Source organism: Syngnathoides biaculeatus, chromosome 3 (genome assembly GCF_019802595.1).
Source record: "Syngnathoides biaculeatus isolate LvHL_M chromosome 3, ASM1980259v1, whole genome shotgun sequence".
NCBI classification, from domain to species: Eukaryota; Metazoa; Chordata; class Actinopteri; order Syngnathiformes; family Syngnathidae; genus Syngnathoides; species Syngnathoides biaculeatus.
Window position 1 is genome coordinate 1613558 of NC_084642.1, and position 26504 is coordinate 1640061.

A 26504-nucleotide genomic window follows, 5' to 3' on the forward strand; every position below is an offset into this window, starting at 1 on the left:
CGAAAAACCCGAAATTTTAAAACCGTAAAACAGGCTTGAAGCCTTCATTTGAAAGTGAACCTGTAGTTTGAAATCCGCACAAAACCTCCATTTGAAAGGCAGGTCCGTCTCAAAACCGAGCCTAAACCTCGTTTGACAGATGAACTCGGGTTTGGAACCCCTGAGATTTTCTCGGAACCTTAACTCTTGTTTGAAACCTTGATCCTGTCTTGAAGAGCCCAAACCTGTCTTGAAAGTCTCACTTGGCCTTGAATTCCCAACTTTGGCTTGACTAATTTGAAAACACACCTCGGCGGTGAAACCCGAACCCCCTTTTTCGAAACCGCCGCCCTGTTTTGAAAGCCCAACCCCCGTTTTCCACGTTGTCATTGTGTGCGTCGGCCAATCGGCTCCCTGCGGCCCTCGACGGCGTCTTGCCCGCGTGTGCCTCGTTGTCTCTGTATTTGCCTTCCCTGGTTTCTTTCAGTTGTGGTCGCTCCATTGTTTGCTGATCAGCAGTTTTGTTTCCACTTGCGGACGTTTTGGTCTTTTTCCCTTTCCGTGTTTATTCCATTTCCTTTTGAGACTTCCGCCTCCCTGCATTTTTTTGCCCGGCCTTCCTCGTCTTCAAGACGCAAAGCGCGCCACGCTCATTTGAAACCCTAAGCGAGGTTTTGCATGCCTGATGTTTCCTTGAACTCTTCACTCATTCTTGAAGTTGAATTTAAAAGGTTAACGCTGGGTTTGAGACCTGAACCCCACCTTGAACCCCCTGTTTTCGCCCTAATTTGAAACGCCAACGCTTTGCTTGAAACACAAATTTGACACTGCCTCGATACCCTGATCATTTTTCCCCTGGCGATAAAACTGTTTCATGTAAAACTTGGCCACGCACGTGAAGACATCTCACTCGTTTTGGTTTCTCTTCGTCCGAATTCGAGTCCAACTAGCCTGCGTGTGGACGCGGCGACAAAAGTTTCGGCCGCTACGTGCCAGACTCTTGAAAGAAATCCAACACAAAGCAAAAGCCGAGAAGTCACGACTCTAATTAAAAAACTTCTCCTGCCTTCCTCTCGTCGTTTCGCCGCCATCTTCACTTCACACGGGAGGCATAAACACGAACGCGTTTACGGGCTCGGCGTCGTTTCTTTGCATTACGGATTGACAATGGCGTAATAATAATAATCATAATAAGAGAAGGTCGCTGGCTGTGAGGCAGAGTTGCTGCTGTTGCCATGACAACAACGAAGCAGCACTTAAGAGGAAGGAAAAAAAAAAAAAAAGGCCTGGCAAGAAAGATAGGTCGACCCCCCCCCCCGAGAAGAGGGGCCCTCGGGGGTCCGACGTGAGGGTCGGTTGGCATCGCGCAGTGCGAAGCAGCCTGAGGGGGCGGCGGCGGCACTCCGTTACGCTTGGAGGGCACCACAAAGGCGCTCGAGCACAGAAAAAGGCAAGGAGAGAAAATGGTGGCAAAACTCAACGTTTGCCATCCAAAAAGGAAACGCAAACAATAGCACGTTTGTGATCCGAGTGATGAGAAACAACAACTGGAAATGTGGGAGACAAAAAAAAAAAAAAATCAAAACAATCGCCCTTGTGATCCAAATAAGATTTCAGAGCCAAGTAATTGAGAAAAAGTTCTACTTGTGAGCATCCCTAATTAACTGCAAACAATTGGATGTTTGCGATCCAGGCAATTTATAAAATCCCGTAACACAAAACGCGTTGTGCTTGTGATGCTAGCAGCCTCAAACAAATTGCACGTTTGTCTTCATATAAAAAAATTTCAACATTTTTTCGTGGGCCAAAGTAACCCGGCAAATTTCATTATTCTGAAAGTCATTTTATTCTTTGGCTTTCAACTCATCATCACACTGCACTCAACTGTTCGAGTCCCTTCTTATTTTTACTCGTCTTTAACTGTGTTACGAAAATGTGTTGTATATTTCATCGTTTTGACACGTGTTCTTTCCGTGTAATATACAACATTTTGCGTGCCGGCGCGCTCTATAAATAAGGTTGAGCTATTTCTGATCCGAGTAACGGTGAACATTTGCGCTCGCGGTCCTCCGAACTCTCCGCAAGTAGCTGAAAAGCAATCGGACGCCAGCGAAAGGAGCGTCACGGTCACCTCATGGTGCTGAAGGCCAGCAGGCCGAAGAAAAGCGTGTGCAGCAGGTTGTAGGCCACGTCGGGACGAAAGGACGGCGCCGCCGGGCCCTCCGCTTTCCTCTCGGCTGCGCCGCCTTTTGGCCTGCGGGCCGACACGACAGAGAGAGAGAGAGAGAGAGAAAGCGAGAGAGTCATCGCGTGGAAAGATTCCAAGCATCGGCACGGCCGGGCGCAAGGAGAAGGTGGCTGGAATTGATACGATTCGCTTGTCATTGGCCACGACCCGCCGAGCATCTTAAATGGCCGCGAGGGGGAAGCGATGTCACAGCGTCGGATGAATGCCGAGATGTCTCTTTGTCTGCTCGCGGGCGGCAATGAGTCTGGATTCTTTCCCGACTGGCCGGGCGCCCCTTTTGTTCCGGCGGGGTTAGCGCGGCTATGCTAATGGGGGGCCACGGACCTTCGCGGGAAGATGCGCCGGTTCAGTGATGAGCTTTTCAGAGCATGAAGACCAAACGTCATCAAACATCCGCACGTCTGCGTGTCAACGTCGTGGACGGCGATCCGAATGGTCACATTCAAAAAGCTACGAAAGCAATCAGTTGCGCATCAGTTATTACTAGTACTACTCGTGGACAGGATCAAAACTCTGCATCCGCATAGTTGCGCATCCGGTCGTTGTTTTTGCCAGTGGCTACTAATCAAAAATCGCTAGGAGCCCCAGTTCATGTCCTTGGGGTGCGCCCACCTGAGGTTCCGCAGAGCCGCCAGTGCCAGGGCGCCGCCCGTCAGCGCGAGGGTGAGCGCGTAGGGGCCCAGCAGAAGGGTGGCGGACAGACGCTCCAGAGTGTCCAGCGGCAGCGCGCCGAAGGCTTCCTCGCACAGATACAGGTTGGCGTCAAAGTCCCTGGAGCGGGAGGAGGAGGAGGACCACTCTCAACGTTTGGAACATGCCGGAAAATAACGTCACAATTGTGTGTGCAGAATGGAATCTGAATCACTTTTATTGTGGAACAACACACAAGGAATTGACTGCGAACTACTGACTCTTTTGGCCGCAATTTCACTCATTTTTACAGATTGTTTACTTTTATTTTCAAGTTTTCAACTCGCTTCTACAACTTTCATTTTTCTACACAGTATTTTGCCAAAATTTTTGGAATATTATGACTTTAACATCAAACTACCATTTTAATTTTCCCAATTAATTTAACTTAACTTGATTTTCGCACATTTTTCCCCCCGTCATTTTCACTCCATTTTTTGGGAGACTTTTTTTTTTTTTGGAACATTACGACTTTAACATCTTGTTTTTTTAAAGACATCAAACTATTATTTCAATTTTCCCAAATAATTGAACTTAATTTCATTTTCACACATTTTTCCCCCCCGTCATTTTCCCTCAATTTTTTGGGAGACTTTTTTTTTTTTTTTTTTTTTGTAATTCAGGGCAGCGAAAAGAAAAGTCCCCGCGAGTGTGAAACGTCGCATTGCGCGCCAGCTGCTGAATAATCGAAGGGCCGCCGGCGCGCGGCAAAGCGCCGTTATCTGCCGCAGACGCCGCCGCACCTGGCGCCGTCTAATCGATAGCGCGCAGCGTCAGCTATTATTCACGTTCGCGGGTGCCGCGGCGTCGGACGAGCGAAACGTACGTCGGCCGCGTCCCGGGTTCTCACCTGGTCGGCCCCCGGGCAAACTTTGACTTGATGAATTTAAAGATGTGTTCGTCTGATCGCAGCCGCAGAAGCTTCTGCAAACACCCACGCGCAGGCAGATGAGGTCAAGAAAGAGGGAAAAATACAAAAGCAAAGCAACGTGTCAGATGACGGGCGGCCTCGGGGGTGTTTATTCACTCAACAGCACAAGTCTGACACGTTATGAGAGAAGGTCACATGGACAAATTTGGACATCGACTCATCCAACGTGGAACCTTTTCTCCTGATATACGGAATTAGAATGAACTCATTGACGACCACTGACATTTACTTTCATCAAGAGGCATAAAAATGTTTACTCCCACTGACGAATACCCTGATTTCATTTTTTTCACACGCTTTCAACCCTGCGGCTTATGCGGTGATGCAGCTAATTTGGGCATTTTTTCTAACGGCCGCAAGGGGGCACTGGAGCGGAAAAGGTACAAGTAAGACCGTAGGAATATATGTGCCGAGGACGTGACTTTTACCGGTATGTTTTTTAACCAGCCCTGTTAGCGCTCCGTTAGAGTTAGTGCTGTGCTAGCGTGTTGCTGCTGTGTTACTGCCATGTCTCAGTGATTTTTACCAGTATGCCTTTTTTTTTAACCGGCCCTGTTAGCGCCGCGCTAGCGCGTTTTGGCTGTGTTACTGCCGGATCTCAGTGATTTTTGCTGGTATGTATTTTTTTTAACCGGCCCTGTTAGCGCTGCACTAGCGTGTTGCATCTTGTTACTGCCGCGTCTCAGTGATTTTTACCTGTATGTTTTTTTTTAACCGGCCCTGTTAGCGCTGCACTAGCGTGTTGCATCTTGTTACTGCCGCGTCTCAGTGATTTTTACCTGTATGTTTTTTTTTTAACCGGCCCTGTTAGCGCTGCGCTAGTGTGTTTTTGCTGTGTTACTGCCACGTCTCAGTGATTTAGGTATGATTTTTTTTTAACTAGCTCTGTTAGTGCTGTGCTACCGTGTTGCTACTGTGTAGCTACCGCGGCTGTTTTTTTTTTTTTTTTACCAGTATGTTTTTTTTTTCCCCACCAGCCCTGTTTGTGCTACTGTGTTTTTGCTATGTTAAGCTAAGATAAGGTATTAAAACCTAATATCAATATCTGATGTTTCAATGTGGGCACTTGCGGCTTTTACACAGGTGCAGCTTATGTATGTACCAAATGGTATTTCCTTTACAAATGTAGTGGGTGAGGCTTATAATCCGGCGCGCTCCATAGGACGGAAATTACGGTGCTATCATCAAGTACGTTTTTTGACAGGTTGGCACGTAAGAGGGTCTTGCGCTGCTTGTCTGTGACAACCAAACTTGTACCCAACTGTAATGACCAGAAGATACCAGGAGATGGCGGCGTTCCATCACTTTGGATTTGAGATCAGCAAAACTTTTGAATTGAAGATAAAGATCAGGAAGTCAATCTCAGCCTGTCACGTCAGCAATGCGGGAGCGCAATGACGACGCGGCGTCGAAGGTCGAACGAGACATCGCACTCGAACAGAGTACTGCTGACATCAGCAAAAGGACTCGGCAAAAGGAGGAAGGAGAAATTTCAGAGGAGGACCTTGGCCGAGAAGTTGATGGCGACGGTGAGGAGAAGGACGGCGGTGCTGTGGATGATCAGCTTGGACACTCGGGCCACAAGACTTCCGGACTTCAGAGAACGCTGGCAAGGTGCACAAAAACACATCAGTAGGTCATAATTCAGCCATTTCATTTTTCACTACGTTGTGGTCAGTTTAGGAGCATTTCTACAGTTTTTGTCACAATTCAACAGTCATTTTTTTAGTATTGATAATTGTTTTAAAATTCAGCTTTTGTTTTAGGTATATATATATTTTTTTTTTTTTTAGTTTTGGATCATTTTTACTCCTTTGTGAACATTGTATTTAAATGTTTTCCATTTTTTAAATTATTTTCATTCATTGAAAAACATTTTTTTCACAGATCTTGTTGATGCTTTTCAAATTCAATTTAGATCATTGAGACAAATTTGACATTTTCATACATTTAGAGAGAATATATACTGTTTTATAATGTAAAACATTGATATGTACATCGTGCACAGTATATCAGAATGTAAAAGCTATTTTTTTTTGTACAGTAGTATTCAAATACTTTTCTTCACGTCTTCTGACAACAAAAAAATGGGAGAGAAAAGGCGGCCGAGAGATGACGAGACCTAATGCGTGGATCACACTATGAGAAGTATTTGCTCTTTCATTCTCATATACTATATCAGAAATAAAATCTTGTCTCCTGTTTTTTGATGGGATTTTTTGGAGGTACTTTCACGTACTTTTAATGCAATCCGGTTCACAAGGCGTCAAAATTTTACCTAGCCTAGCGGGCTAATGCTAGCGCTCGTGGTGGTTTGAAAACATGGCGCCGTTCTGTTGATATTGACCGGAGCGGCGAATTCCGGCCCTTATGGAGCCAAGGCACATATTTTACACTTGAAATATGTCACAAAAATGAGATAAAGCACAGTCACTGCTGGGTGTACTGACTCCCCTCTAATAAATAGAAGACCGTTCATCTCTTTTGTCTGTCGCTATGCCTCAGTCATAAATGGATGAACAAAGATGCATTTTTCATGGTAAATATATCATTTTGGAACAATAAATGAACAGGTTACTTAAATAGACTCGTTGTGCCTTCTTGTGATTGGATCAATTTTGTAAACTCGCTGATCGGTCCCAAAAATCCTAATCGTGTAAATCCAAATGTATAAAAATGTTCCAACTTTGTGATAATTTTGACTATAACCGTGTAGTTATGAGAGGATCCGACATTGGCTTTTGTACCACTTTATCAATGTAAACTATTAAATTCTTGTTTCTCAGAATGGCGCATTTGACGGTTAATTAACATTTTTGCTGGAGCATAATTAAGACTTTCATTTATGAGCTTTCATTAAAGGGAACGAAATGAATGACTCCGGCCACTTTTCGCCCCCCTTACTCTACCACACGCGCATATTAATTATTTTTCCCCTTTCAAATTCATCCCGTAACGCAGCATATGCACAGAAATGATTTAGAGCCGTCCTACATCTCGCCGTCAAGGTACATATCTTTGTAATTGTCGTCGGGATAAGATCAGAGTGGAATAAATTACATTAAGACCTGACGGACAAATATGACTTCGGATCACAACGCGGGATTATCAGCAGCTTAAAGAAAGCCGCGCGCCAGGCGCCACATCCGTCTTGGGCGCGTTTGTGTACGCACGTGGTAATGACGCACGAGGAGGGCGGCCACGATGAAGCTGAGCGCCAAGGAGCCCAGGATCATGGCGTTGAAGAACTGCAGGAGCCAAACGCTCAGCAAGGCGCTGGCTTGGACCAAGTACAGTGTGGTCACCTGGGGAAGAAAAAAAAACAAAAAAAAATGGATTAACGTAATTTCCGGCCGATGAGACACAACTTTTTTCCCCATGATTTCAACCCTGCAGTTCATGCGGTGATGCGGCAAATTTTTTGCTAACGGCCGCTCGAGCGGAAAAGGTAAGAGTGAGACCGGTGGAATATATGTGCCGAGGGAGTGACTTTTTACCGGGCTGGCCCTCTTAGCTAGCGCTGCGCTAGCGTGTTACTGAGGTGTCTCAGTGATTTTTACCGGTATGTTTTTTTTTCTTTTGTCACCCCGGCGCTAGCATTAGCGTTAGCGCGGTGGCGCTAGCGTTAAACTCTCTGTGTGCCATCTTTGTAAATATGTCGCGTTTCAATGTGGGTACTTGCGGCGTATGTATGTACCAAATGGTATTTCCTTTACAAATGTACTGGGTGATTATGGTAAATAAATGAAAACAAATTGAAAAAAGACACACACCCAAACAGAACAGAACTCGGCGAAGGTTTGGGAAAATGTCACCACGCCGTCACGAGAGGGCCGCAAATAAATGTGAAATAGGACAGATTCAGTCGCTACATTGACGCATGGAGTTCTATTCGTACAAAACAACCGCATCAATCTGTTGGCCTTTCAGACAAAATGTATCCATTTTAAATGGAATCAGTCAACAGTGACAATACACACGGTAACTTTTATACACTTGCGTACGTGAGACCTGCCTCAGTGCAAGTTGAAGCCTCTCAAGCTCGCTAGCTTAGCTTAGCTCGCAAGCTGTCATCATTGAGCTGCATCCAACCATCCCGTTTCTTCACCGCTTATCCTCACGACAGTCGCAGGAGGCGGGGGACACCCTGAACTGATTGCCAGCCAATCGCAGGGCACACGGAGACAGACAAGAGTCGCACTCACAATCACACCGACGGGGCAATTTAGAGTCTCCGCGTTGCGTGTTTTTGGGATGTGGGAGGAGATCGGTGTGCCTGGAGAAAACCCACGCAGTAACGGAGAGAACATGCAAACTCCACACAGCAGGGGCCGGGATCGAACGCTCCACAGCTGCTCCATCATTGAGATGCATGTGTGAAAATAATAATAATAAATGACTGAGCAGAGATCCACCGTGAGTATTATGACGCGTGACCGTGAATGCGCTCAGCCCAAATGACGGGACTCAGTCGTTGCTTTTTATGTTTCACGAGAACACCGCGAATCCTGGGGGTCAAACCTGTGCAGTGGTGAGCACATCCACACAATCCAGCGTGTAGAAAACGAGGGCCTGGACCAGAAAGATGAACTGGTTGAACTGCCAAGTCACACAGAAGCACAGGCTGCACACGTACATCAGCCACACCATCACCTTCTGCGGAGTGGAACACAAACGCACGCAAAGGCTTAATGCTAACACAGCTCTGAACGAAGTCAAGTTAGGCTACGCGCACCTGACGCAAGGTGCCCAGCTGAGGCCTCAGGTAGCACGTGATGGCGGCAACCTGCAGGGCCAGGAAGGGCAGAGACCAGTTCTCTCTCAGCGAGATGGTGAACTCCACACGAGTTGTATCCACCCTGCAAACAACCATCCGTACTAGCGTGATTGGCATCTGCACACGACCACACAGTCGGAGGAATGACTCATTTCTAATTCAATGTCAACTATAAAATGATGAGAAAGCACAACTATTGTATCAATCTGGAAAGACATGCCGTTCTTTGCAGGTTCACCACAATGCTAACGCTAGGCAGCTAACATGAGGGCTACTTAAAAGCACTGGAATGATTGAAAAAGCAAACCGAAAGCTAGCGGGGTCCATTTTCTGCCCCGCGGCCCGTACGCGACGTTAGCTTAGCATCCGGAGGTGCCGTCGCCACCCACCTGTTGAGGATGTACCAGGCGGCGGCCAGCGCACCGGCCAGCCAGGAGCCGGCCAGGAGCCACGCTGTCAAGTACAGCGCCATCACGTAAACCGCCTGCAGCGAGAACACGCTGTAGATGTAGAAGTACATGGGCTCCAGGTAGGACTGCAAAACGCAAAAACGACAACATTTTTTCAGCAACATCGTCAGTGCTAAAATGATCCCGATCATCACGAAGACCAAAAGTGGCACAACTCTCATGACCAACATTTTGCAGGTGCACAAATTCATTGATTAATCAACAGCCATTGGCCGAATTGATTGACAAAGGATTCAAAGTGACATTGTTCAAATTGCTGCAATTTCAGCTTCTCACTGGTAAATATTGTCAGATTTTTTTTTCTTAATTTACCATAATTTCCGGCACATAAACAATTTTTTTTTCCCCACACGCTTTCAACCCTGCGGCTTATGTGGTGATGCGGGTAATTTGTGCATTTTTTTCTTACGGCCACAAGGGGGCACTTGCGCGGGAAAGGTAAGATTGAGACCGGTGGAATGGATGTGCCGAGGAAGTGACTTTTACCGTTCTTTTTTTTTTTTTTTGTTTAACCAGCCCTGTTTGCGCCACGCTAACGACTGCTGCTGTGTTACTGCCGCGTCTTCGTGATTTAAGTACGTTTTTGTTTTTTTTTTAGACAGGCCCTGCTAGTGCTATGCTACCTTGTTGCTACTGTGTAGCTGCCGCGGCTGTTTTTTTCTTTTTGTTTTACCAGCCCTGTTCGTGCTACCGTGTTGTTGCTACGTTAAGCTAAGCTAAGGTATTAAAACTTTGCTTTCTGTTTACTGTCTTTGTAAATATCTCGCGTTTCAATGTGGGTACTTGCCGATTTTACACAGCTGCGGCGTATGTACGTACCACATGGTATTTCCTTTACAAATGTACTGGGTGAGGCTTAAATTATGGTAGTCGACCATGAAAGGAGACTTGATTACAAACATCATTTTATATTTTGGAAAACAATGATTAACAGTTGTGGCCCTCTTCTGACATGTTTAGGGACAAAACCCGCCCCTGAATGGTCACTCGATTGATATCTTTATGTTTTGTCCTGGATTGATCATTCTTAATTACAGAGACACAGCGACTTATGTTTCAACATTTACGATGCCAGAGAGCTTCAGATACGCTGCTGGAAGAGATGGAGGTAGCGGACGACGCAGCGGACGACGCAGCGTGCGGCGAACGTCTCACAACGCCCAATTTGAGTTGTGTGCGTGTTACCTGTATGGGCAGCAGCCTGTAAAGCACGCTGAGGAAGACCTCCTGGTAGATGTTCATCCTCTGCAGGAGGTTGATGGTCCGCTTAGACTCCGTCAAGTTGTCGTGAATCAACTCGGACAATCCTAAGCGCAGCAAAAAAATAAATATATGCAATTTCAACGCACAAAAACATGAAAGTGCCACTGTCATGAAATCCAGAACAGAACGTCTCACAATCGAGTGAAGTGACCAGGGCAATATTACCCTATCGTTTTTAGCCATATTTAGATGATATGCGGATCACTTCTAACTAACTAACTAACAGACTCCCAGACAGTATGTATGACCCAGCCCCTGATTTTAGTATGTTATTAATGGAAAAAAGGCAGCCGGAATGGACCCACCCGTTTTTTCACCACACAAGATGATTTTGAGGTTTTGAGGCTTTTTGTCACTCGCCCCATGAAAATCCTCACGAGGGATTTGTTTTCGACATGAAGCAGGAAGTGACGTCAGTAGCAGACGCCCACTCAAGCGGGCTCGTCTGTTTCCACTAGTTTTACCTGCTGGAAGTTAGCTCTTTGTTCCTTCGTGTTAGCCAAAATGGCGGTTCGTCGTATTGCTGGATATTGGTCGAACACTCGGAAGATGGAGTCATACTTTCAAAAAGACCCGGTGGGTCGTGAAAAATGGATTGCACGGGTGCAAAGGACGAGAGCTTGGTGGTTTCCAAATGACAGGTCGGCGTGTATAGAGCAACTACAAAAAAAAAAAAAAAAATGGTTTGGGAACGAGCGTAATCCTCTCAGAATGTAACAAAAGATCCACGCACGTAAATGTGCCGATGTACCCGACGAGGGGCGCGGCTTCAGCAGGGCTGGGTCATACATGCTGTCTGGGAGTCTGTTAGGGAGTTGGTTAGAAGTGATCCGCATATCATCTAAATATGGCTCAAAACTATATTGCCCCGGTCACCTCACTCGATTGTGAGATGTTTTCTTCTTTGAAAAGAGCTTCCGTGTCCCACAGCAGGTGCCACAGCGTATTTCCAATGGCGAATGTCGGGGTGTGATGTAATGAACAGACAATGCAGGCAATATGGCCAATGAGACTTCCGCAACTTTGCTCCCCGCTCATAGTAATTTTTTCATACGGACATCCAAGTGAATAATGTTATATGTATTTTTAACGACAATATCTATCTCTTTTCGAAGTTTTGACACTTGACCTGTAATGTGGCAGATTTCGACCAAATTTGAAGCTTGCGCAGTATATCTATGATCAAAATTTACACTTAGTGGGGATCGTGGGCAAGATGCTGGAACATGGATGGATCTCGGTCGACATCGATCGTGAGCACACCTGCAAAATCTCACCAGAAAGGTGGACATTTTGCTGGATTTTTGGCGAAGCAAAACACATCCTAAAGATTTAGCCGGGAGAGGCTCCAGCAGTCCTGCGACCCTTGTGAGGATGAGCAGCTAAGAAAATGGATGGATGTAACAAGTGTCGAGCGCCCGCAAAGACCCAGCTGGCTTTCCGTGGTGCCTCGAAAAGGCCGTTTTAGGCCAACTCGGCCATTTCCTTCAAATCTCTGGACGCTTGCAACGAGCGTGCGCCACAGTAGTCGTTCCAAAGATCTTCCGGAACAATCAGCACTAACCAGGCCAATGACCCAGAACGATTCCGCACTCATGCTGCATGTTGCAATAATTCCAAACAGGCCCGAGGGGCTGGGAATCATTACAAAATGTTTGCAGTGCTTGAAACGTCGGCTTCGGGCCGCGGTCGTCATCCCGATCCCGGTCTGCCGGAGCAAGCCGACGTATTTTCCATAAACAGCGTCCACGTTTCCGCCCACACGCTTCCATTTATCTCTCCCTCGTTCTCCAAATATTTATTCATTGGCCACACGTGTCCTCCTTTCTTTCGGTGACTTCATTCTCGTATGAGCGTCAACTCGGTTGATTAGCCACTGCGGTGGAAAATTGTGGTCAGCAAGGAATTTTCACGACGACGATGGGAACAAGCAGTCATTGCACCCACGTGCATCATTAGACCGACGTTGTTCACTTCGCGTCAGAAAACGAAGCTCGTGTTGTAGCCGAGCTAACGCTAATCTGACTTGCTAACAGAATCTGGAAAAGTACAGGACCAAAAATAAGTCCACCAAAAACGGACCGCAATGAAAATGTACATTTGCTAATGTCCGTGTCACGTTTGGCTCAATGGTAAGTTGATGATGTGATTTGTGGTCATTATGTAATAGCAAGAATAATGTATCATCTGAGCCCAACAGTTGACTTCGACTCGTTTGAGCAGGATTAGCCAAAATAGCACATTGATTTCAGACCAGAGTTAAATGGTTTTGAAACCTCGAACATGAACACTTGAGTCTTGTTTCAATGCTGAGAAAAGCAGAGCTTAAATAGTGCACATCAAAACCAGCGGCATTTCGTCAGCGTCCTCAGAAAAATCGGCGGAAACGCTGTCGAATCCTCCGGTTAGGACGGTCTCGACCTAAAACGTTTCGACTTTACAACGCCCGTCCCCCGTCCGCCATTTTGTCCGTTTGTGCGCCGGGAGCATCTTGGCATTTTTTGCCCTCCTTTTTCGCCATCACGCCCCCAAAAGAAGAAAGTTGTGTCTTTTAGCGATGCTTCCGCACCCAAAACAAAATCCATGACCACGGAGACGAAGGTCAAGATCGTAAAAAGATTGGAGAGAGGGGAGACACCAGGACCACCGAGGCTTCAGTCGGTCGACCGTGGTGACAATTATTATCGTATTTTAGCGCATGTGAAGGTTTCCGTTCCTATGTCGGATCCAATGATCGCAAAACAAGGTTCTTTGATACTTGTCGAGATGGAGAGGATTGAGGACCAGGTTCCTTGGCCATAGCTAAGCACAGCCTCCCCTTCTTCTTCTTCTTCGCCATCCACCTCTCAGCAGTAATGCTAACTACATCATCTTGTTTCTTTCAATGTATTTGTTTATTTTATAGAACGTATTTGGGTGCAAATTCTGATTTTAATGGTGGAATCCGACTTAACTCCTGTCGGAACGGATCTCAGTCGTAGACCGAGGACTCCCTGTAATGTTGATTTGTCTTGCTAACATCATCAGGACAATGAATCCAAGGAGCTTGTTTTGTTTGTGACGGGAATGTTAGCCTCAAGTTAGCATGCTAGCATGCTCGACTCAACATTTCAGGTATACCTTCCTGTATGGATGGCGCGTTCAACAGTTGCTTGTAGTACGAGTAGTAGAGTCCGCACTCGGTCCGAAAGGAGATCTCCCGCTCCACCTCCTGAAATGGAAACAACACTTTCTTTTAAATGCGCTGCGGCGCATCAGACGACTTCGGCATCCCAGATTAGCTTCTTTTAGGTTAAATATCGCCATCAAATGCCAAATCTTTGCCATTCTATCAATCTATCAATTCTATCAACCAAAGTTGAGACGAATTTAAGATAATTACACGTGAGGTGCAGTTTAGCATTTGGTCTTTCATCCTCTAGATTTCCGAGAAAAGTCCAACATTTTCCAGACTAAATCAAAACTAAAAACATTCTCCAGATTGAAGAAAATGTAGATACACATTTTACAGACTTTCATTTCAGTTCCATTTTCCCACAAATTTTGGAAAATGTTTTTGGGGGGGAAAACATTTCTACAACTAAAAAAAACAAAAATGAAAAGAGATACATTTTCCAGATTTAAAAAAAATAAAATCTGAAAAAAAATCAATTACACGCTTGGTTGGTTTTAAAAATTAGTTTAAAACATACATTTTCCAGATAAAAAAAATTAAAATTACAGTCATATTTTCCAGATGCTGAAAAACATTCCAATAAAAAGGTGTTGAATTTGATATTCTTCTATCAAACTCTTTTTTTTTCCAGAATATTGCAGAATTTTGAAAAAGACCAAAAAAAATCAGAAAAGCCAAGCAATTTTCAGAAGAAATAAATATTTTGGAAGAGAAAAAAAGCAATATGTTTTTCCAGAAAGTTTCCTTTTTGAAGAATCGGGAATGTAAAGTGTAACGTTTGCGACGGCCAGTCGGCTCCTACCGTGAGCTGCGCGAACCACAGCAGGTTCTCGTGCAAGGCGTTGACACAGCAGGCCTGCGTCAGCGCCAGCAGGCCGGCCGTCGCCAGGCCCGTCGCCGTGGCAACGGCCCGCCGCCACCTCCGACGCCGGGCCGGCTCGCCGGATCCGGGAGCCCCCCCTTCTTCCTCCTCCTCCTCCTCCTCATCTCGACCAGACCCGGTCGCCCCGCGGCGCCGTTTGCGGAGCTCCATCACCGAGTTCAAATGATCAGTAGAAGAGATCCAAATGCGTCCGGAGGGAAAGTGAAAGTCGCGCTGCAGGCGTCTTTCAAGCGGCTCCAAATCATTTGGCACAGGAAAGGCGCCAAAACCGTTCTCTCGGGAAAAAGCAGCGGGGCTTCGATCTCAACTGGCACGGAACTTGAACCTCCTCTGGGTTCCTCGAAGGCCCAAACACGGGGTAAAAAAAAAAAGAAAAAAAAAAGTTCTGCCGGAGGACCGAGGTTGGGAAAGTGGGAAGCGAGCGGACTGCAGCTGACCTTTTATAGGCTTAAAAGGGGGGCGGGAACCAGGGAGTGAGCGGGGGGATGTTGGGGAATGTCGGCGCACTTGTGGACGTCGACTCCAGCTGGGTCTGAAATTAACTCGGTGTTGCTACCCACGTGGACATGACTTCACGCTTGACCCGTGCCAGTCCGGCGCTGGGAGTTGCCCTTCGTCATCGTCATCAATTCTTTCCTTGATTATTATTCTCAACAAATGCAGTGTTTCAGTCTCTTTTCCTCTTGTGTCACATTCACAAAGAAAAACTTCACCTGAAGTGGCCGAATAAAGTTCGGTTCTATCAGAACTCTTGTCCGGCTTTTCTTCGTTACACGGCACGTTTTGTCGTAAGCGCTGCCAAATGGAGTCAACGCGACGGCTGCGCGGTTTGGGAATGTGGGAGGAAACCCGTGCAGGTACCAGGAGAACATGCGAAGTTCATACATCTATACATCCATTTTCTGAGCCGCTTATCCTCAAAAGGGTCGCGGGGAGAGCCGGAGCCTACCCCAGCTGTTTTCACGGACAGGAGGCGGGGTACACCCTGAACTGGTCGCCAGCCAATCGCAGGGCACATGGAGACAAACAGTCGCACTCGCCATCACACCGACGGGGCAATTTAAGCGTGTCCAATGAATGTTGCGTGTTTTGGGGACGTGGGAGGAAACCGGGGTGCCCGCCCAGAGAAAACATGCAAACTCCACAGAGGAGAGGCAGGGCCAGGATCGAACCTGGGTGCTCAGAACTGTGAGGCCAACGCTTTATCAGCCGAGTCACCGTGCTGCCTGCAATATGCCTCGGCTCTCGCCCATTAATATGTTCCACAAAACAGTTTGAGAAGTGTTTTGTTCGAAAACCGAATCAATGTTTTCCCATTACAATGAATGGCAAAAGAACTAATGCGTTCCAAGCCTAAAAAAAAATTGGCTTTTCAAAGCATTTTTTTTTAGCTTTTAAATAGTTTATAGAATAAAATAATTTAAGAAAAAAAAAAATATATATATTTTGCTTAAAATCTATGCTTTAGTAGTACACTATGCTGGGAGGTCATTGCCGTATCTGTAGCGACTCGCCCCCCCCCCCCCCGGCCTTGTCAACTTTTTTTTTTTTTTATTAACAAAAGTGCAGAAAACCTTTAAATAAGCAAATGTCTTTCTTTGGAGCCATGATTGGGGGTTATTATGGGAGTCCTCGATAAGAAGAAAAATAACAGTCACTACCGGGACACGTCTGTGCGTGCGTTATGTCATTTCCAGGTTTTTTTTTTTTTTTTTTTTGTTCTATTGGACAATAACAAAGCGCGTCGTGGCTGGGTCAACTGCTTGCGCCGCACGCTTTATGTTCTTTTCCAGGTTTTTTCAGCGGCGTGGGAATTCACAGCAAAGAGGGTCGCGGGTCAGCTGGTTATTTCCGGGGTTTTCTTTCGGGGGCGTTTGAGCACCGATTTTCATTCGAAAACAGAAGCACGAAAAGTCTCGTTTGAAAACGAGGACGTTCGAGAACCGAGGCTTTAGTGTAGATATATATATTTTTTTTGTTATTTAAAATGTTTCCATCCATACATGCCTATCCTCATTCAACAACATTACACCTTTGAAATGTTCATCTTGTCTCTATTAATTTTTGAGATTTTTTTTTTATATATATTTCTGGAATGGTTAACACACAAGTATGTGGAAGATTTTTGCTTTTTATGCAAACTGCATGCAAAACAATAAAACTGTGTTGCTCCCACGGATCAAATCCGGTCCGCATGTCAGCGCTTGTGTCTGTTGGCAAGGAGACTTTTGGTTGCGGGAGAAAGCGGAGCACCCAGAGGAAAGCCACACCGCCACAACATCGGCAAAACATGTTCACAGGTCACGTTTTGACTTTGCAAAGTTTCTTCTTTAATGACGACAAAAACTCAAACTTCTCGGAATTAGCTTTGCCCGTCTTTCTTTCTCGTGTAAAAGGTTCCATTTTGGCGGCAACGGAGAAAATGCGCAGGACGGGTTGACCTCGGAAGGAACCCCGGAACTGCGTCAAACCAAAATGGCAGACTTCCTGCGCTTCTTGAGAGCTTTTTCTGGGTCAACTCGCGATAGACACGCCAACCGGAACTCGCGATTCCAAGTCAAGGTGGCGACAGGCGCTGAATGTTGGTGCCGGTGCCCGAGGGAAAAAGTGAAACCAGTAAAAGAAGATGGGAAATGCGTGGTGGTTGAAAAAAAAAATTGCCGCTCTCACGTCGAAGTCGGCTGTCATCGTCCAACTCTGCCAAAGTGCGCGTCGAAGTAAAGATGAGGCCGTTTACCGAGGCCGAGCGCCCGGCGGATGTTGGGACTCGCACGCGAGCGAGCTTGATCTTTTTCGCCGCAATCGCTGCGGATCTCGCTTCAAAGGTTCTGGATTTGGTTCAGATGGCTCTCTTCATTGACCAATTATCTCAATTGACTGGCCGTCTTCTTCGTACGCAATCGAGAAAGCGTCAAAGGCCTTCCCAAATCCCGCTGAAAGCCTGACCCCAACGTTCTCTCACGGAAAAAGCCAAACGACGTCAGACTTCGCCCGCCGAGGTGAAAAGAAAGAAACCGACCCAAAGAAAACCCTGACCGTTAAAACCGAATCCAAGCGTAGGCCCAACCTAAACCCCACTCGAAATGTAAGAAATCAAGAAACTAATCGCTAATCATAAACCCCCACCGATCCAACCACGGACGGGACTCTTTAGTTCACCCAACGCTACCTCAACCTACAAACCTAAAACTGGACTTAACCCAAAACTACTTCACCGCTCAAATGTTTTTCTTGAATTTTCACATCCAATGAAGACCTTGAAATTGTACAGAATACAAAAAGGGAACTGAGCGAGGTTGGAAAAGACACGTAAGGTCACCCGAAACCAAAAGTGATAAAAACAATATACAGAACAGAATAACAGAATTAGGCGGCGCGGTGGAGCAGCTGGTAAAGTGTTGGCCTCACAGTTCTGAGGTCGCGGGTTCAATCCCGACCCCGCCTGTGTGGAGTTGGCATGTTCTCCCCCGTGCCTGTGTGGCTTTCCTCCGGGTCGGAACTCCGCTTTCCTCCAACATCCCAAAAACATGCGACATTCATTGGACACTCTAAATTGTCCGTAGGTGTGATTGCAAAGCGCGGCTGTTTTTGTCTCCATGTGGCCGCCTGTGTGGAGTTGGCATGTTCTCCCCCGTGCCTGAGTGGCTTCCTCCGGGTGGGAACTCCGCTTTCCTCCCACATCCCAAAAACATGCGACATTCATTGGACACTCTAAATTGTCCGTAGGTGTGATTGCAAAGCGCGGCTGTTGTTTGTCTCCATGTGGCCGCCTGTGTGGAGTTGGCATGTTCTCCCCCGTGCCTGAGTGGCTTTCCTCCGGGTGGGAACTCCGCTTTCCTCCCACATCCCAAAAACATGCGACATTCATTGGACACTCTAAATTGTCCGTAGGTGTGATTGCAAAGCGCGGCTGTTGTTTGTCTCCATGTGGCCGCCTGTGTGGAGTTGGCATGTTCTCCCCCGTGCCTGAGTGGCTTTCCTCCGGGTGGGAACTCCGCTTTCCTCCCACATCCCAAAAACATGCGACATTCATTGGACACTCTAAATTGTCCGTAGGTGTGTGATGCAAAGCGCGGCTGTTGTTTGTCTCCATGTGGCCGCCTGTGTGGAGTTGGCATGTTCTCCCCCGTGCCTGAGTGGCTTTCCTCCGGGTGGGAACTCCGCTTTCCTCCCACATCCCAAAAACATGCGACATTCATTGGACACTCTAAATTGTCCGTAGGTGTGATTGCAAAGCGCGGCTGTTGTTTGTCTCCATGTGGCCGCCTGTGTGGAGTTGGCATGTTCTCCCCCGTGCCTGTGTGGCTTTCCTCCGGGTGGAACTCCGCTTTCCTCCCACATCCCAAAAACATGCGACATTCATTGGACACTCTAAATTGTCCGTAGGTGTGATTGCGAGTGCAGCTTTTGTCTCGAATGTGCCCTGTGATTGGCTGGCACCCAGTTCAGGGTGTACCCCGCCTCCTGCCTGATGTCAGCTGGGGTAGGCTCCGAGCACTCCCCGTGACTCTTGTGAGGATAAGCGGCTAAGAAGATGGGGGGGAGGGGGGGGGAGCACAATCACCTGACTTAAACCCCACTGAGCTGTTTTGAGATGAAGTGAAGAAAAGAGTGGGAGCAAAACAAGTGAAAAAAACATTTGTGGCAAATTCTGCAGCAGAGTTTGAAAAATTATTTGAGTCAAATTGCACAAAAAAAAAACCAAGTGCGTTTGGCACAATGTCGCGACTTTAATGACACAAAAGTTGCAAATACATTTCGTCATTTTGTTTGCAACTAAAATTGGTTATTTGCTCTGTCAGATATTTTGTGTTGTTTTTTTTTTTTTAAAGAAAAAAGGAGAAAGATGGGAATTTTTTCTGAAAATATTGAGCAGGAATGCAACTTCTTGTGAACAGTTTTGCATTCTTGTTCACTAGATTTTAACGAGGTGCTTTTGCATAATCCCGCTATCAAACATAATGAATTCAGACTCAACGCGATGTAGATGGAAGCGACCGTATTGGGGGGGGGGGGGGGGAGATCATCACTTTGGATTCGTCCTTCCCGGAGGACGATGAAAAGTTCCCGCCAAAGACGTTGACATTCGTCAGGAACAAAAAAAAAAAAAAAAACAAAAAAAAAGACTTCTGATGAAAATCCCAGTTGAAAATTAAGATTAATTGATGAACTTTCCAGGCCTTTTTTTCCGCGTTATCCCGCTCGGAAAGCTTGGAAATCTCCTACGAGAGTGTGAGCGCAAATGTCAAAAACATGTGCAGTCTTTTTCTTTTTTTTTTTTTGGGTCTCATGCTGAAAAGTAAGAGAATTTCGTGCACATTTTGGAAGGATTTGACATGCCAGTGAAACTTGTCAACATCTCCGGTGGAAAAGGAAACCGGTTGGAGGTCTGATAATTGTCTTTTAAAAAAAAAAAAAAAAAAACGATCTTCTTGGCATGCGTGCGCATGTCCAGAACACGGCGCACCGCCAGGGATGATGTCAGTCGCAGTCGCCGTGGCAACGCTTTGTCAGCGCTACAAACCCAAACAATCTCACTCGGCTTTTGGTGCAATAACAGCTCTTTTTTTTTTTTTTTATTCCCATTTGTCCTCTCTGCCGCCATCTCACGCAAGACTACCAACACAGGCGCGTCCTGCAGCCCACAAATCGACGTGAAACGTGTTTGTTTCAAAAATGTTTACAGGCAACAGCTGTGTTAAATGAAGCACTAAAGCAAAGACAGGCGGGATACGACGGGCCAAACGCTCAGCTGCGTTTATTACTTGTGATGATGGAGGGGGGAAAAAATGCAAATCGTCAAGCAGAGTCTCCTCCGTCAGGGGCCGATTGGGAGGATCTTGACTGATCTTCCTCAAGACCTGCACGACGCCGCGTTCTGAGACAAAGTAAGCGCTGAATCGGGGGCGGGGGGGGGGGGGTCGGAAACCTATGGCTCGCGAGCCACACCTGGCTCTTTCGGTGGAGAGCCCTCAGAACGACATACTGGATACAGCAGGGGTGATCGATGCGATCGATCGCGAGGAAGTTCTGGTCCATCGCGTGACCGCGTGGCCAAACACATCGAACATTTTGGCACCACACGGAACTTTCTCCAACTTGCAACGACCACGCTCTTCTTCCGAGTTGACCTTGCGCCGCCCCCCTCCGCTCTTAAAGGGGTACACTCATAATTACCAATGTCCCTACGCAGCCTATCAATGTGGTTTGTAACGACAACGCCGGAATTAAAAAAAAAAAAAAAAAAAAATTTTTTACATAAAGGCAGGCAAAAGAGCGAGAGGAAGACCAAAGAAAAGGTCGATGGATGTTGTGAGGACAGTGGGCGAGATAGGCTTATATGGAAAAAGATGACACGCTGTGGCGACCCCGTACGGGACAAGCCGAAAGAAAAAGAAGAAGAAAGACGAGCCTCCGTCGACAAGCATCGTTGGGGAGCGCACGTAAGTGGGGAGAAATGGAAAAAAAAAAAAAAAAAATTCAACCTGATTGCGAAAAACTCGGAACGCACGTGTGAATATTTACAACGTTTGGTTCTACCCATGCATATGAAAATTCTTTCTCGCGTTTGAAGGGGGAACAAAAAAAAACCCATTAAAACCAACCTACGTTCACGAATAACGGATGGATTTAATGACGTATGAAACAGACGACAAAGTCATCGGCAAAGAAGTCGCGTTCATGGCAAAAAAGTACTTTTGTCATCATTGGTTAGCAACAGTATAACGTTTTTTTAAATGAATTTACAGACTCATCGTCTTACATAAAATGCACAAATACACTATTCGGTATTTAGTTTTGAAAATATTGGACGGCTCTTTTGGAATTACATTTTTAAATATTTGCCGTTTATGGCTCTCTCGACCTCAGAGGTTCCCGACCCCTGCGCTAAAAAGACCTTTTTTTGAATAGGAAAAAAAACAAAACTGTTTTTTTTTTTTTTTTTTATAGCTTTTCCTTCATTAGTCATCAGCAGTACGAGCAAAAACCAAAAAGGAGGAAATTTGTCAATTTGGCGCTGACAAAAACAAGTCTGCAAAGGACTTTTGATGGCAAAATACCAAATTGTTTATTTACAGGTATCAACAACTACAAAATGCGTCGTGAGCAACACTCGCTCGGCAGCTGCCATTCACTCCACGAACTGTGTGCGTCTTTAAAACGTAAATATTAAAAATGTGAATTCCGGAAAGGTGACGGCACCAATGACTGACGACAAAATGGACTCCGGACAGCGGAAAGAAGCCGACAAGAGATCCGCCGTTTACCTTGATGTTGGAGAACCACAAGTCGTTCTCGTGCAGCGTGGCCACGTACATGCAGCACAGCAGGCCCAGACCCACCGACACCGACCAGCCCACCGACGTCCACACGATGCACCCCCACGACCAATCGCCTGCGGGGTGAGCGGACGTACGTCAGCTTCCCGACGGTGCCAATATACAACTCAAAAGTGGATTTGACTTGTACCTCCGCGATGGCTGGGATCGGCTCCCGCGACCCTTGTGAGGATAAGCGGCTCAGTAAATGGATGTTTAGTGTATATTTGTTTATTTTCCCCAAATATAGAAAGACAAATTACAAAAATTGTGGAATAAAATGATGAAAGAAAAAGTTTTCTTTTTTTTTCATTTTAATTTTTCACACTAGATTAATGAATCATGTCATTACATATATGGAGATTTTTTTTTTAAACGTACTCTGTATGTACTAATTTTAATACTTCTTCCCATTATACATAGTAAAATTTTGTTGAAAAAGCAATTAGAACATGAAAAGGTCTGCCTATAAAAGTGAATATGTGCTGTAGGTGTAAAATTATTTAGCTCATATTTTCCTTATTGAAAACAAATTCAGATAAACATTTTAAATGGGATTAATTGGACACTTTAAATTGCCCCGAGGTGTGATTGTGAGCGCGGCTGTTTGTCTCATTGTGCCCTGCGATTGGCTGGCGACCAGTTCAGGGTGTAGCCCGCCTCCTGCCCGTTGACAGCTGGGATAGGCTCCAGCACGCCCCGCAACCCTCGTGAGGATAAGCGGCGAAGAAAATAAATGGCCGGATCGATTCCCACTCAGTGATGGTGTCGATACCTGCCCTGCGACCGACTGGCGACCAATTCAGGGTGTAGTCTCCCTTTCTCCTGAAGCCTTGTGAGGATAAGCGGCTTGGCTAATGACATGACAGGACACTTTAAACGTACTGTGTGGGTACGGCACAGCTGTAGAGCGTTGGCCTCACGGTTCTGGTTGACCCGGGTTCGAATCCCGGGCCCCGTCTGTGCGGAGTTTGCATTTTCTCCCCGTGCCTGGGTGACTTTTCTCCGGGTACTCCGGTTTCATCCCACATCCCAAACACGTGCAACGTTAATTGGACACCCTAAATTGGCCCTAGGTGTGATTGTGAGTGCGGCTGTTTGTCTCCACGTGCCCTGCGATTGGCTGGCAAACCAGTTCAGGGTGTACCCCGCCCGCCTTCTGCCCCTCGACAGCTGGGATAGGCTCCAGCACTCCCGCGACCCTTGTGAGGATAAGTGGCTAAGTGGATGGATGGATGTTCTTTGGCTTTTTTTGGGGTGGGGAGTGCCACGCAGACGCCAGCGACGGTCGAGGTGTGGACCAAAAACTAACCCTGCAGGAGGTCGTCATGGTGACGATGATGATGATGGCGGGTGCAACAGTTGGCCTGGTGGCGCTGCTGAGGCTGAGAGTCCGCATGGGAGGTGTGGGGGGGGTCCTTACCCCGGCTGCCCTTTCTCTGGCGCAGGGTTGCCATGGTGCGCGGCCCTGGGGGGGGGGGGGGGGGAACGACACACAGGGCAGGTGCCATCACGCATGCGCGAAAAAAAAACGTCAACAAAGACGCCATCTTGTGATTTTGATCGACAGGAGGATATTTGCTTCATATTGGGAGGGGAAAGGACAATAAACGAGACTTAAATCTACATTAAAATACATATTTACAATACAGTACTGACCCGAACGCAAATGTGGTTTGCAATGACAAATAAAGTCACACTTGTTGTGATTTTGGCAGTATTGTGTGAGTTAAAAAATAAATAAATAAATAAATAAATCACGGTCAACAAAGGAAAGCAACGGTTCACGTTCAAACCTCTGCCGGAAGAATGCCCACTCAAGGCGGCTTTCGTCACCTCTCTCCACGGCTCGGTTAGCTCCACGGCTGTTTCATTCTGCTACGATCCGCCATCGGAAAAAAAAAAACACATTCTCGATTTTGCTGGTTTTTCTCCGCCCGGGCTTCCATTGACTATCCGCGCCGGATCTTGAAAGGTCCCGCCCTTCAAAACAAAGTGCAGGTCTTCTAAAACATTGGTTTTCCAAACAGCTCGTGATCGGAAATAACTATGTCCAAAAGTTAAAAAGATTTAAACGTACCTTGCCGTCAGAAATGATGGTCACGTAAGCTTTTAAACCACATTCTACATGCGGCAAAACCTTATTTTGCCATTAGTTGTCGTCATGGCTGTATCCGGTGCACAGCGACTAACCGAGATAAATTCTGGCAAAACGAGAAAAAAAAATATTTTTTCTTGTCAAAAAAATAAATAAATAAAATACTCTTAAAAGCATTTCTCTGTAATGTAAACGTGCTATTAATTCATGTTCATCCTTTTGAATTAACGTTTTCATTATTATGACAGTAGTTCACCGTGATGAGCAGTTTTTATATGATATGACGTAGTCGTGCAAAACTAAATTATTGTTGTTTTTTTTTTTTAATCCATGTTCGACATAATCCAGAGTCATCATTGCCATCTCTTTAGCAGTTGCGAAATACTGTGTGAAATGATGTGGTGGGGCACCAAGGGCTTTGCCCCAACAAATTCTACCTAGCAACAGGAATTCAGGCTCTCCTTCAACTTTGTCTTTGTAGAATAAAGCTGAAAGTAATATAAATATTCATGTTCACTGAGAAAAAACATTTGTGCGGTACGATGTAACCTTTTTAGTGTTTGTTCAATCTTGTCTGTTCCCGTGAAATCTCCCTCTTTGCTACATGATGGGTCACAAAGGCCTGTGCCGCGCAAATTCTGCCAAGCAACAAACGCCGGGACAAACGGATCCAGGAACGTCAGCGCTCCTGCAAGCTTTACAATATTAGACGGGTGTCAATCATCTCCCGTTACGTTTTCTCGTCATTTCTGCCAATCTCGCCGCCGTGCACCGTGCGAATTCCGATTTCCACGATACATTTGATCACTGAGCAACTGGGAGACGGCGGTGACGTCGCCCAAGATCGTGCACACATTTATTGTCCACTTAATGTTCCGTTTGCTTGTTTTAGAAGAGTTAAGGTTCAGTCGCTCCCCTTTGCCGCACACAAATTAGCATCCACGGCAAAGCAGAATATGTGGGGATTTAGCAAAAAGAGTGGAAAAGCTGCCTTAAGAGCTTATGAGTCAATATTCTTGCCTCATTTTAGTCATTTCCTCGTTGTCGTCCCCGTGTTGACAGAGGTTTACGCGAAAAAAATGATCCTGTAAAGACATGAAAAGCATATTGACTTCGACACGTTGGAGTTAATGGGATTATGTTTACCACATTTCAATTTGCATATGGAAGGAATGATTTCAGTTGTTCAGAACATAAAGTGCGACATGTGGAGATAAAACGACTCCTTCCTGTTTTCTCGATTAAAAAAAAAAAATCATTTTCATGCAATTTCCAATTCCTTACACTGATGAATTGTGAATACTAAAACTAGACTGACAACTTTTTTTGGGGACATGATTAATTGCAAATTCACAGAAAAGCGGAAGTTTTCTGCAATTGAAATGAAGAACGAGTTCCAATTTAGAGACGTTGTGGCCGTCCATAATTGCACTCAGCACTTTTCCCCGATTCGGCAGTGGAACACTGGGCTAACTCCAATTTCCATGATGATGACTTCCAGCAAAAAAAAAAAAAAAAAAACATCCCAGAAAGCGACGTTCAGATATTGACAGAAGACTCGGAAATTTGGTGCTTTAGCCCGGCTGCCAGTACAGCCGCATGAGAAAAAGTTAGAAAATATGGATAGCTGTGGGGAATCAACAAAATTCTGGCGAAATCCACAATCCACAAGAGCGAGCTCTCCGCTACAAACAGCTGAAATGAGATTCGGGCTCTCCCTGATGACCCACCGGATGCGAAAAATCACTTCGCCGCTATTATTTGGACACATCGAAAGTGCACAAACGAGACGAGGCTTCCCCACCGCGAGGCGCCGACAACATCGCGTCCCCGACATGTTGGGCTGAAGAAGGCCATTGTGCACATTTCTGCGTTATTGGCATCAGCGTTAACTGCGTTGACTTTTATGAAATCACGTCGCGTGAAAGCCCCAAAACGTGTCCGGTGGGTACGGAGCAGTCGGGAAAGGCCGACAAGCACAGTCATCCGCAAGGGGCTCAGAGTAGAGCCGCTGCTCCTCCGCATCGAGAGGACCCGGGTGAGGTGTCCGGGCCACCTGATCCGGACGCCTCCCCGACGACGTCCCACCTGAAGCGGAACCGGGGGACGACTCAGGAAGACCTGGCTAGTGGGAGGGAAGTCTCGGCGTCCCTGTTGGAAGCGACCTCAGATAGCTCAGTGGTAGAAAACGGAGCTTGATGGATGTTGCATCTAAAAAGTATCAATTGTAAGGTACCGCGTGTCAACCTGACGAACATTTAGAAAAATCTCACTTGATTCAGAAGCAAAAACGTGCAATTCTTCAAATGAAACAACGCAGCGATGATGTGACGACACGTTTTATTGTCATTTGGTTTTGTGTTAGCGGGCACAGCAGTCGGTGTTTTCCTCCCTCTTTTTTTTTTTATGCTACAAAGTCTTTTTAAAAGAGCCACCAATAAGATTACGTACATATAAAAATAGACCATACATATTGGGTCAATATATATGCATATATATATATAAAAAATGAAGTTGACACTATACATTTTCCTGTTTTTAGGCACCATTTAGGGAAAATTGAGAAGCAGATTCCCTCTGTTAACATCCCTTTTTCCCCCTCAAAAATATTTTTTTTCCTTGTAAAGCGAACAACTTCACTCAATCATAATCCACTTTTTTGTTTTAAAAG

At 46.0% G+C, this 26504-nt stretch overlaps 1 protein-coding gene across 5 annotated transcripts in view; it reads right to left on the reverse strand.

Moving 5' to 3' along the window:
• The window catches only part of dpy19l3 (dpy-19 like C-mannosyltransferase 3), a 37929-nt gene extending 14211 nt beyond the window's left edge, over positions 1-23718 (reverse strand). Inside the window, exons 1-13 of one of the 5 annotated variants that reach the window (XM_061813529.1) lie at positions 23572-23718; positions 23048-23203; positions 21685-21812; positions 13479-13569; positions 10281-10402; positions 9015-9160; positions 8584-8707; positions 8370-8504; positions 7022-7153; positions 5353-5454; positions 3768-3841; positions 2840-2998; positions 2111-2233 (exon numbers count right to left, since the gene is read on the reverse strand). In XM_061813529.1, coding sequence (XP_061669513.1) covers positions 2111-2233; positions 2840-2998; positions 3768-3841; positions 5353-5454; positions 7022-7153; positions 8370-8504; positions 8584-8707; positions 9015-9160; positions 10281-10402; positions 13479-13569; positions 21685-21812; positions 23048-23192 — 1481 coding nt within the window. In that variant the 5' untranslated portion in view covers positions 23193-23203; positions 23572-23718. Of the gene's footprint in view, positions 1-2110; positions 2234-2839; positions 2999-3767; positions 3842-5352; positions 5455-7021; positions 7154-8369; positions 8505-8583; positions 8708-9014; positions 9161-10280; positions 10403-13478; positions 13570-14335; positions 14786-21684; positions 21813-23047; positions 23204-23531 lie in introns of those variants that run through there. The other 4 variants (XM_061813528.1, XM_061813531.1, XM_061813532.1 and 1 more) reach the window with 4 other exon arrangements.
• Positions 23719-26504: the final 2786 nt, after the last annotated feature.